Source organism: Perca fluviatilis, chromosome 16, assembly GCF_010015445.1.
Source record: "Perca fluviatilis chromosome 16, GENO_Pfluv_1.0, whole genome shotgun sequence".
In the NCBI taxonomy this organism is placed as follows: Eukaryota; Metazoa; Chordata; class Actinopteri; order Perciformes; family Percidae; genus Perca; species Perca fluviatilis.
The window spans coordinates 4,196,758-4,209,175 of NC_053127.1; the positions used below are offsets into that span (position 1 = coordinate 4,196,758).

General features: G+C 41.4%; 1 protein-coding gene across 1 annotated transcript; it reads right to left on the reverse strand.

Annotated features, from left to right (window-relative positions):
- Positions 1–1,600: 1,600 nt before the first annotated feature.
- LOC120544557 (protein FAM122A) lies at positions 1,601–11,236 on the reverse strand. The gene is made up of 9 exons (XM_039778422.1): positions 10,671–11,236; positions 8,319–8,403; positions 8,171–8,227; positions 7,049–7,095; positions 6,835–6,892; positions 5,834–5,898; positions 5,379–5,434; positions 4,483–4,567; positions 1,601–2,287 (listed from the first exon to the last, which is right to left on the reverse strand). Exons 1-9 carry the CDS (start codon positions 10,769–10,771, stop codon positions 2,161–2,163), a joined length of 681 nt encoding a protein of 226 aa, XP_039634356.1. The 5' UTR covers positions 10,772–11,236; the 3' UTR covers positions 1,601–2,160.
- Between the last annotated feature and the right edge of the window lie 1,182 nt (positions 11,237–12,418).

A 12,418-nucleotide genomic window follows, 5' to 3' on the forward strand; every position in this document is an offset into this window, starting at 1 on the left:
CCGATCAACCGCTCAGAGAAGGATCTGGAACTTCACAAAACAGCATCGTCCGATTGGTCGGATTGGGCTGGAGCTGCGTCCAATGGGAAGCCACCGAAGCTGCGGCAACGGGAAGAACCGTGTCCCGTTTCAGGCGCTCCCGACTCCGTGGATGTCCGTAGAAGAACGATTCTGACAGAAGTGATCGACGCGAGAAACGCAGCGAGGCATTTGTGCGTTCCCGTCTTTTCTCCGTGCGCGTTCGCTGCATCGAAACAACTTTTATAACAATTACGTTTCATTCCTCTCCGTAACGAATCAGAAATCAGCCACTTGGCGTCCGCAGGACACGTTGAGATTCGTAGTCCGCACGGATGTTTAACTCCAGCGTTACGCCAACGACACAACCAGTGTGTCCTCAAGTTTCCCCCGAACGTTTTCGGTTATCACTCGATGACGCTGATGATGAATCCTTTGTACGTTGTTTAATTTGAGAAAGGGGAAGGTGGTGGTGGTGGGGGGGGGTGTAGGATGAACGTCATGTGCCACGCCCCCTTAAAGGGGGCGGAGCCACAACATTTGGAGCACATTCACATGTGGTCTTGGGGGGAGAGGATTAACTGAAGAGTGATGCAGTCATGATTTTAGTTTAAATAGCCGATAGAGCAGTTGGCGAGCCAGCCAGAAAAGTTTCTCGTCTAATGCGACAAGGCTGCAGAGAAACATAACGCAAAACGTCAACGTGTTATACATTTTCACTTCATAGCTTTCATTACACATGGTTATAAAAAGTCTGAACGCAACATGTAATGGTGCATTATGTAATAACCTACCAAAATGGAAAATGTCTCTCTCTCTCTCTCTCTCTCTCTCTCTCTCTACTGGCATTGAAACAAAATCGAAAAGTCATAAATATAGCCTATTTCACCATAAAAAGCCACCCAATGACAGAAGTCACAAACGTGTATGACCCGTTCACGACAGTGCCATATTTTGATTGCGTGTTTAAATGTTTACATATATGTATTATGCAATAAGGTATTACAAAATTTGGCAGATTATTACATAATGTGGAGAAGTTTATACATATTGCATTCAGTGTTTTATTGCAGGTGTATAATTACCTTATATATATATATATATATATATATATATATTACATCTTGTGTATGTTAACCTGTTTGTTTATTGCTCATTTTTCCTATTTTGTAGAGAAATTATTAGGTTTTAGTTGTATATTGTGACGCTAAATACATTTTTCAGGCTTTTCTTCTTTCCTGTAGATCACACGTGTCAAACTCGAGGCCCGCGGGCCAAATCCGGCCCCTTGCATATTTAGAACCGGCCCGTATATTAATTTGGGTTCACAATAAATTTTGGACCTCCTAGTTGTGCGAAAGTGTTTTTTAAACTGCAATTACCTGACAGTCAAAGCAGAATATGGCAGATTTGCCGACTCAGACTCAGAGAGTTTTCATATTCAGGCTGTGAAACAGGTTGTTGTTTAAAAAAAATAAATAAATAAATCTTTGTTTTGCTTGATTTGCTAAATTCTACGATGGCTAAGGAACTCTTTTGATGACTTTTGTAGTCATGAAGTCAACAAAAATGCGAGAAAAAGCGTAGAAAAATGTTGGAAAAAGCTAAAAATTTACAAAAAAAAGGTGACAAATGTCTGAGAAAGCCACAAAAAAGTCTGAACAAATACAAACTTTACACGTCTGGCCCTCGGTGTGATTCTCTTTTTCCAGCGTGGCCCTCTGGGAAAATGAGTTCGACACCCCTGATGTAGATGCTTGTTTTTTTTTTTTTTTTAATTCTATCGCATTTCTACGCATTTCCCTTGTTTGTGCAAATAAACTAATGACATAATGAAGTGAAAATGTATTACATTTGGACCTTTGTGACGCGTCCAGGCATCCAAACTTGATACTTTCTGACAATAAAGACACTCAGGGAGCATAAAAACCGGGCCGATCTTCATTTCGTGCGATTCTTCTGTCCGTCCAATGTGGTCGCAGGAAGAGGCGGGACTTACAGTGTATCCCGGAAAACAGAAATAAGGTGCGATGGGTTTCGATGTTCCTCCAGGGGTTTTAGTTTGTCTTAATGTCTCTGGAGCGGCTGGTGGTCGGTGTGCACCCACAGTGACAGGGTCAGGACTCTGGGTGCGGAGGGGTCTTAGTGTCCCGGGTGCTGGTGGGGGGTGAAGGGGGTGAAGGAGGGGGGAGGAGAGAGAGACAGGCGGCTGGACCTCGGAGGGCTAGGGCCTCCTGCCGGAGGAGAGTCCGCTGCCGACTGAGAGACACTGGCGGGGAGGAAACAAGAGGGGAAAAGACACAGTTCATACTAGAGCTGGGCGATATGTCGATATTATATCGATATATCGTGATATGAGACTAGATATCGTCTTAGATTTTGGATATCGTAATATCGTAATATGACATAAGTGTCTTCTCCTGGTTTTAAAGGCTGCATTACAGTAAAGTGATGTTAGTTTCTGAATTTACTAGACTGTTCTAGCTGTTCTATTATTCGCCTTTACCCCCTTAAACATTATATCCACATTATTGATGATTATTTATCTAAAATCTAAGTGTGAAGATATTTTGTTAAAGCACCAATTGTCAACTCTAGAATATCGCCGCATTATCGATATCGAGGTATTTGGTCAAGAATATCGTGATATCTGATTTTTCTGTTAGGTCATTAATATCTATTAGGTCAAAGGTCAACCCTTAATTCTGGTGTTTACCAGAGATGTGCTCGTACGTTTCTTGGAAATAAGTCATTCAGCATGAAAAAGACTAAAGAGATCTAAGCTGACTGAGACCAAAATCAGCAATTAGTCGACTGATCCACTAAGAGGGAGCAGGCCTAGAGACACTTAAGCCACGTAACGATATTACGATAGCCAAAATCTAAGAGGATATATTTCCCAGCCCTACTTTACTCAGGCAGGGTTCAACGATAAGGGTTTAACGCCCGATGGCCCAGGGCAAGGTAAACGCCACTTTGGGCAAGTAGATATAACAACAGTATAATAACAGTCGTGTCATTGTATCATAATCAAAAATGTGACAAAAAACGTGAAAAAAGCGACAAAAATGACGGAAATAAGTGACTAAAATTACTAAAAAAGTGACAAAAGTGACGAAAAATGTGAAAAAAATGACGGAAAAAGTGACAAAAATGTCAGAAAAAAAATCACAAAAACGTTGAAAAAAGTGACCCAAAAAAATGAAAAAAGTGACAAAAATTACGACAAAAGTGACTAAACTGTCGGAAAAGTGACAGAAATGTAGAAAAAAAGTTACAAAAGTGATGAAAAATGACAAAAGTGACGAAAAATTTGACTAAAATTACAAAAAAAGTGACTAAACTGTCGGAAAAGTGACAGAAATATTGAAAAAAGTGACAAAAGTGATGAAAAATTAAAAAAAAAAAAAAAAAAAAAAAAAAAAAAAAAAAAATGAAAAAGGACAAAAATGTCAGAAATGTCATCTGATTTGTACGTGCCGTTGGCCAATCAAGTACTGAGTTGGCGCTTGATGCTTTTGACATTTTTTTTACACTTTTGAAGTTTTCACATTTGACTTTTTTTCGACATTTTTCTTTTGACTATTTTTGTTTACATTTCTGACATTTTGACATTATTTCAAACTTTTTCTTGCTGACGTTCTTCCTCAGATTTCTGTATTATAGGGGCCAGTAAAAATCTGAACTTTTTGGTTTTTGACAAGTGAAAAAAGTGACGAAAAAAGTGACTAAACTCTCGGAAAAGTGACAAATGTTGAAAAAAGTGACAAAAGTGATGAAAAATGACTGAAGTGACGGAAAAGTCACAAAAATGTCGTAAAAAGTCACAAAAACGTTGAAAAAAAAGTGACAAAAGACGAAAAAATTGACAAAACCGTTGAAAAAAGTGATGAAAAAAAGCCGAAAAAAGTGACATAAACGTTTTAAAAAGGAAGTTTGAAGTTTTCACCTTTGACTTTTTTTCGACATTTTTCTTTGACTATTTTTGTTTACATTTCTGACATTTTGACATATTTTCAAACTTTTTCTTGCTGACGTTCTTCCTCAGATTTCTGTATTATAGGGGCCAGTAAAAATCTGCTTCGGGCAAGTAGAGCTTTTTGGTTTTTGACAAGTGAAAAAAGTGACGAAAAAGTGACAAAAATGACGGAAAAGTCACAAAAATGTCATAAAAGTCACAAAAACGTTGAAAAAAGTGATGAAAAAAAGACGAAAAAAGTTTTTTTTCGACATTTCTTTTGACTATTTTTGTTTACATTTCTGACATTTTGACATTATTTCAAACTTTTTCTTGCTGACGTTCTTCCGCAGATTTCTGTATTATAGGGGCCAGTAAAAATCTGAACTTTTTGGTTTTTGACAAGTGAAAAAAGTGACAAAACAAAACAAAAACTTAGCGTTGAACCCGGTCATGATTTGTCATTCCTAATTTCATCACATCGGTGTGCTGGAGGAGACCCTCACCTGACGGTGTAGCTGCTGCGCTGGGCGGGGTCTGTTACCCCGGCAACAAAAAGCTTCTTGGGGGGCCCGTCAGACTCCACCCCTCCTGAGACACAAACAGGTTCATGAGTCTCGAGTCTTCAACACAGCAGGACGTTCATGTAGCAGAGGATTCTCCCATTTATTTTAACATGGAAGATGAAGCAGGGGATGCTTTAGGAGCCAGCTGTTCTCCAGCTGTTCTCCATAATGGGCCCCCCCCCCCTCCCTTTGAACAGTGGTTTTAATAGGTCGAAAATAGTTACAAATATTTAGAAAAAATACACAAAGAAGGAAGGAAACACTAGGGACAAGAAACAATTAAAATAAGAGAAAAACTGACAAAAACTTTGAAGAAAAAGAAGACAGTGGAAGTAACTACAGCGTTGTATCTGAAAAACACACACAGAGATATACACACACACACACACACACACACACACACAGATATACACACACACGCACACACACACACACGGGAGACACACAGATACACACGCGTGCACACACAGATACACACACAGATACACACACAGATACACAGACACAAATACAAACACACACACGTGCACACAGACACACACACACACACACACACACGGGAGACACGCACACACACAAGTGCACACAGATACACACACACAGAGATACACACACATACACATACAAACACAAACACACACACACACACACAGAGATACACACACAGATACACATACAAACACACACACATGCACACAGATACACACACACACAGACACAAATACAAACACACACACACACACACACACAGAGATCGCACACACACACACACACACACACACACACACACACACACACACACACACACACACACACACACACACACACACCCCTACCTTTCCTCTTGAGGGGAGTTAGAGCCGGCCATCTCACCGTGGCGCTGACTGCTGGTCTGTTGACGATGAACACATATGAACAATAAAGTAAGTGTGGTAGTGTGTGTGTGTGTGTGTGTGTTTTGTGTGTTTTTTTTTGTGTGTATTGTGTCTGTGTGTCTCTGTGTTTGTGTGTGTATCTCTGTCTGTATGTGTCTCTGTGTGTCTCTGTGTGTGTGTGTGTGTGTGTGTGTGTCTGTATGTGTGTGTGTGTGTGTGTCTCTGTGTTTGTGTGTGTGTGTGTGTTTCTGTCTGTATGTGTGTGTGTGTGTGTCTCTGTGTTTGTGTGTGTATCTCTGTCTGTATGTGTCTCTGTGTGTGTGTGTGTGTGTGTGTGTGTGTGTGTGTGTGTGTGTGTGTGTGTGTGTGTGTGTGTGTGTGTGTGTGTGTGTGTGTGTGTGTGTGCGTGTGTTTACCTGAACCTCCTGGTGGGACTCGGGGAAGAGTTGGGTGTGACGCCGCTGTCCTGTGACTGGAACCACTGAAGAAGAAAAGGTGAATAGTAAACATTAGAATCTAAATCCTTGGATCTGGCTTCAGGCCTAATCCAGGACCCCGTTTCCCCATGCACAACATTATGGGATGGATCCCTACAGAGATAGACATTTTAGTTAAAAAGTAAGATCCTTTTAGTTTAACATGAAACAGCCCCGAAATCACCATCACCAAACTCCACCAGACTCCATGTAAATAATCAGGACTTTTAGCGTGTATAGAGCCAGCATATCTCCACCAGACTCCATGTAAATAATCAGGACTTTTAGCGTGTATAGAGCCAGCATATCTCCACCAGACTCCATGTAAATAATCAGGACTTTTAGCGTGTATAGAGCCAGCATATCTCCACCAGACTCCATGTAAATAATCAGGACTTTTAGCGTGTATAGAGCCAGCATATCTCCACCAGACTCCATGTAAATAATCAGGACTTTTAGCGTGTATAGAGCCAGCATATCTCCACCAGACTCCATGTAAATAATCAGGACTTTTAGCGTGTATAGAGCCAGCATATCTCCACCAGACTCCATGTAAATAATCAGGACTTTTAGCGTGTATAGAGCCAGCATATCTCCACCAGACTCCATGTAAATAATCAGGACTTTTAGCGTGTATAGAGCCAGCATATCTCCACCAGACTCCATGTAAATAATCAGGACTTTTAGCGTGTATAGAGCCAGCATATCTCCACATGTAAATGGGTGAATTAAGGGTTTATTTCAACCAAACCAGAGTGGTGATTGTTGGAACAGTGGAAAGATGAACCAAGACGGCTTTTGGTAGTTTTATGTAGTTTCTGTCCACTTTGAATGAAGTGTGTTTTACGATGATAAAAGTCCTGATTATTTACATGGAGTCTGGTGGAGTTTAGCAAAAGCGAAACCCACTATTTTTAGTTTACTATAATAAAGATGCTCACCACTGATGCGTGGTTGTGCCACTGACTGACAGGAGGAGCTGGGATCAGACTGGAAGCACTGGGGGAGGAAGAGAGAGAGAGCGAGAGAGAGACAGAGAGAGAGAGAGACAGACAGACAAGTGAGAGATAGACAGAGAGGGAGACAGAGAGCCAATCAGCACGCAGCATGCTTGTAAAAAATTAGGAACTGGTATTAAAGTCACGGTATCAGTACCTTAGTCTCTGCAGACTTCCTCTGAGATTCATCTCCATGTTCTCCTCCTGTAACACACACACACACACACACACACACACACACACACACACACACACACACACACACACACACACACACACACACACACACACACACACACACACACACACACTTCATTGTCAAAATAAATAGCCTCAAATAAAAGCAACAAATACCCTGATATTACCCCAAGTAGTCAAGTTTTAACTGATTAACAACTGACGAGAGAGGGAGGGAGAGAAGGAGAGAAGAGGAGAGGGAGGAGAAGGAGAAAAGAAGTAGAGAAGTAAGAGAGGGGGAGAGAGAAAGGAGAGAGAGGAGAGGGAGAGAGATAGAGGTAGAGAGGAGAGAGAGGGAGAGAGGGAAGAGAGAGAGAGAAGAGAGAGAGAGAGGGAAAGAAAGAGAGAGAGAGAGGAGGAGAGAGAAGCGAGAGAGGAAAAAGAGAGAAAGAAAGAGAGAGAGAGAGAGAGAGAGGAGGAGAAGGAGAGAAAGGAGAGAGAGAGGAGAGAGAGAGAGAGAGAGAGAGAGGGAGAAGGAGAGAGAAGGTGAGAGAGAGAGGGAAAGAAAGAGAGAGAGAGAGAGAGGGAGAAGGAGAGAGAGAGTTTTTTAAGTCCTTGATTGGCTCTGGCATCTCCCCCTCTCATTCCTCCCTTCTTTGGTGTCTCCCCCTCTCATTCCCCCTGCTCTGACATCTCCCCCTCTCATTCCTCCCTGCTCTGACGTTTCCCCCCTCTCATTCCCCTCTGCTCTGGCTCTCATTCCCCTCTGCTCTGACATCTCCCCCCTCTCATTCCCCCCTGCTCTGACATCTCCCCCTCTCATTCCCCTCTGCTCTGACATCTCCCCCTCTCATTCCCTCCTGCTCTGACATCTCCTCCCTCATTCCCCTGCTCTGACATCTCCCTCCCCATTCCCCTGCTCTGGCATCTCCCCTCTCATCCCCTCTGCTCTGACATCTCCCCTTCTCCTCCCTCCTCATTCCCCCCCCCCCTCCCTTCTCTCTGCACTTCCTGGATCGTTTTCGGCCAGTTGCGATGCTGTTAAAAACCCTCCAACAAAGACATGGCTGTGAGAGGAGAAGCCGAAGCGTGACCCTCTCACCTGCCTCTTGTGGTCGAGCCTGTCTCCGGTCAGGGAGAAAGGAGAGAGCGGCACGAGCTGCAGGAAAAGGAAACGAAGGAGGCAGGTCAGCGGCTGAGAGCTAGCGTGTGTCGTGTATCATCGCCGGCTGTGTGCGAAGGTTACCGACCTGTGAAGGGCAGCTGGGGTTGATGGACACGCTGCTGCGCCGGTAGCGCGCCGAGGACACCGGACTGAAGACCGCCATGCCGTCGCTGAGAGAGAGAGACACGACGACAACGTACTCAGACACGCAGGAAATGTATCAGGGTTACAACATCCAGGAAAGCCACAACAAACTTGGAAAAGAGTGACTAAAAACATTGACAAAAAAACAACGAGAAACTTGGAAAAAAACGACAACAAACATTGAAAAAAAGCGACAAACATTGAAAAAAATGCGACCCAAAAAAAGAAAAAAGCAACAAACATTGAAAAAAAGTGACTAAAAACAGATAAAAAGCGACAAAAAACAAAAAAAAAAAAACGACAAAAACATTGAAAAAAAACTACAAAAAACATTGATAAAAAACGACAAAAACATTGAAAAAAAACTACGAAAAACATTGAAAAAAGCGACAACAAACATTGAAAAAAGCGACAAACATTGAAAAAAAGTGACTAAAAACATAGATAAAAAGTGACTAAAAACATTGAAAAAAAACTACGAAAAACATTGAAAAAAGCGACAACATTGAAAAAAAGTGACTAAAAACATAGATAAAAAGCGACAAAAACATTGAAAAAAAACTACGAAAAACTGATAAAAAGCAACAAACATTGAAAAAAAACTACGAAAAACATTGAAAAAAAGCGACAACAAACATTGAAAAAATGCAACCAAAAAAAAAGAAAAAACGACAACAAACATGGAAAAAAGTTGAAATTTCATTTTTACCCAGTAAAACTAAAAGTTGCACAGTCAGTCAATGTATATTTCTCTAACGTATGGATTTTGATATTAAATATACAACTTCTCAGCTGTCTGCTGTCTCTATAGCAACTCACAACATAAACACTAATATTAGACAGTATTTGTTATCCCTCCTGATGTCTTTGACTCAGATTTGACCCATTTGTCAAAAAGTTTCTATATCAGAAATTTGTGTTTTCTTTCAACCAAATTTTCAAAAGGACATATAAAAGGTGGCTGGTTCCCTGCAACGCTCTTCACAAGTTTAATAAATGATCAGGTCACTACTTTTATTGAATATTGGGTGTTTAAGTCAATTTTATAGCGTTAGAAGAATATTTTTATAAAAGAACGTCAAAAAAAAAGTGACAAAAATGTCTGGAAAAGTGACAAAAATTTTTGAAAAGTGACAAACGTCTGGAAAAGTGAAAATAGGTGACAAAAATGTCTGGAAAAATAAATGTTGAGAAAAGTGACAAAAATGTGGAAAGAATTGACAGAAATGTAGAAAAAGGTGACAAAAATGTCTGGAAAGTGACAAAAATGTTGAGAATAGTGACAAAAATGTTGGAAAAAGTGACAAATGTTGAGAAAAGTGACAAAAATGTCGAAAGAATTGACAAAAATGTTGAAAATAGTGACTAAAATGTTGAAAATAGTGACAAAAATGTCAGAAAAAGTGACAAAAATGTCGAGAATAGTGACAAAAATGTAGAAGAAATTTACAAAAATGTAGAAAAGGTGACAAACATGTCTGGAAAAGTGACAGAAGGTGACAAAAATGTCAAATTGTAACAAAAATGTTGAGAAAAGTGACAAATGCTGAAAATATTGACAAAGATGGAGAAATAATTGACAAGAATGTTGAGAAAAGTGACAAAAATGTCAAAAAAAGTGACAAAAGTATCAAATTTTAACCTAGAAAAACAAAAAGTGTCAGTGTTGAAGGGAAGACAACATTAGGGTTAATCAGGAACCAGAATGGTCTGTAGGCTGAATATCTGACAAACCAAACAAAAACAGAGCTAAAATGCGACAACAGAAAATAAGTTAGCTCTAACTACCTTAAATAGTTAACGAATTATTTTAAAATCTGAAGAAAAGTAACTATATGTTTTGTGATTGCCAGCTTTCTTGTACTTTGAACAATCAATCCCATACACAGTACACACAATTTCAATACATCTCCAATGTAAAATAACAGGCCAAAAAAGTGATTTTATTTTACTTTAAGGCCTGCCTGGTATATTAAACGTATGCCGAATTTAAGAGTGGGTACTATGCTTTAATAAAAGTCTAAAGTCATATATCATTAGATGTGTATGGCTCTCTTTAAACAAGGCAAATATAAATGCAATGGTTTTCAAACGGAGTTTGGTGTTGCACATTTATAAAGCTTACATTTTATTTTACTTTAAGGCCTGCTTGGGGTATTAAACGTAAGCCGAATTTAAGAGCAGGTCCTATGCTTTAATAAAAAGTCTAAAGTTATAGTTCATTAGATGTGTATGGTTCTCTTTAGTCAAGGAATATATGAATCCAATGGTTGTTTTTCTGAATGGCGCTGACCTGACACTGGTGATCATGGGGGCGCTGTTCGATCTGCGGAGTGCCCCGCCTCCTGCCCCGCCAGCTGCGCCTGCGCACTGGTCGACTTCCATCCGTTCCATACCTTGGTCCGCAGGCCCGGCGGTGGCAGCTCCAACTGCCGGCCTCCGAGCGTTCGAAGGCGGCGTCGGGCTCTACTCAAGCCCGGTGGAAGCCCGACCCGCAGGCCTCACGAGCAGCAAACCCAGAGCCGCCAAGTCAGCGGGCTGAACACAGAAGCTGTCGTCTCTCTCTACCACATTTCCCTCAGAAAAACACCGTATCCGTGTACGACTACGGGTCGGACCGTCATTTATAATGCGCAGCTACGCTTCACTTGCTGCTGTCTGTTAACGGAAATCTTAACGGCTGCGTAAAGGCGACATAAAACACGAATCCCGCGCGAAAAAACACTCGACGTAAAGTTTTGTAAGGGCATACAGTTAACGCTCACCCGGCTGTCCCGGCTCTGACGTGAAACTTTTTAATTCCAGTCCGCACAGGTGACGTGACTTTTGGGATTAGCTGTTGAGCTAACTTGGTTTGCAGTAAAAAAAAAAAAAATCCTCCAGTCAAGAGATCAGAAAACTGCTCAGCAGCTGCCCGGAACAGCGAACCCCGGGGCGGCCACACAGTCCGCAGGGAGTCGGTCACACGGTCACTCTCGCCCTAAAAAGCAGACTTCCAGATAAGTCCGCGTAATCACTGAAAATGTAAAAAATTTGAAAGATTTTCACAACATAGCTAGTCCTTGACCAAATAGAGGTAGTCCACCAACTGTGGAAACAGCGCCGCTTCCTGATCACACAGAGAACTGCAGCTGAGTGAAGTGAGAAAGTGAAGCCGTAACATTTAGTTTAATAGACATTTTTCACGGCAGACATGTTGACATTTCATAGTAGGAGAAGCACAGGTGTATTTAAAGCCATTACTGATGGCTGCATTCCACTTAGGAGAGACCCTGGTATTAAACCATTACTGATGGCTGCATTCCACTTAGGAGAGACCCTGGTATTAAATCATTAATGATTGCTGCATTCCACTTAGGAGAGGCCCTGGTATTAAACCATTACTGATGGCTGCATTCCACTTAGGAGAGACCCTGGTATTAAACCATTACTGATGGCTGCATTCCACTTAGGAGAGACCCTGGTATTAAACCATTACTGATGGCTGCATTCCACTTAGGAGAGACCCTGGTATTAAACCATTACTGATGGCTGCATTCCACTTAGGAGAGACCCTGGTATTAAACCATTACTGATGGCTGCATTCCACTTAGAGAGGCCCTGGTATTAAACCATTAATGATGGCTGCATTCCACTTAGGAGAGGCCCTGGTATTAAACCATTACTGATGGCTGCATTCCACTTAGGAGAGGCCCTGGTATTAAACCATTAATGATGGCTGCATTCCACTTAGGAGAGGCCCTGGTATTAAACTATTACTGATGGCTGCATTCCACTTAGGAGAGACCCTGGTATTAAACCATTACTGATGGCTGCATTCCACTTAGGAGAGACCCTGGTATTAAACCATTACTGATGGCTGCATTCCACTTAGGAGAGACCCTGGTATTAAACCATTACTGATGGCTGCATTCCACTTAGGAGAGGTCCTGGTATTGTTCATGCTGACTCACTGAAATATCTTACTGGGACACTTGATGGAACTGAGTCATCGTTAAGGTTATTAATCTCAGCTGTGCTTCTCCTACTATGACAAGTCAA

Excerpts from the sequence above, each read along its gene's own strand:
- LOC120544557 (XM_039778422.1), bottom strand. The coding sequence starts at position 10,771 with ATGGAACGGATGGAAGTCGACCAGTGCGCAGGCGCAGCTGGCGGGGCA. Across the intron at positions 5,899-6,834 it reads GGCACAACCACGCATCAGTG|TGGTTCCAGTCACAGGACAG; the intron begins GTGAGCATCTTT and ends TTTCTTCTTCAG. Across the intron at positions 2,288-4,482 it reads CGCAGCAGCTACACCGTCAG|TGTCTCTCAGTCGGCAGCGG; the intron begins GTGAGGGTCTCC and ends CCTCCCCGCCAG.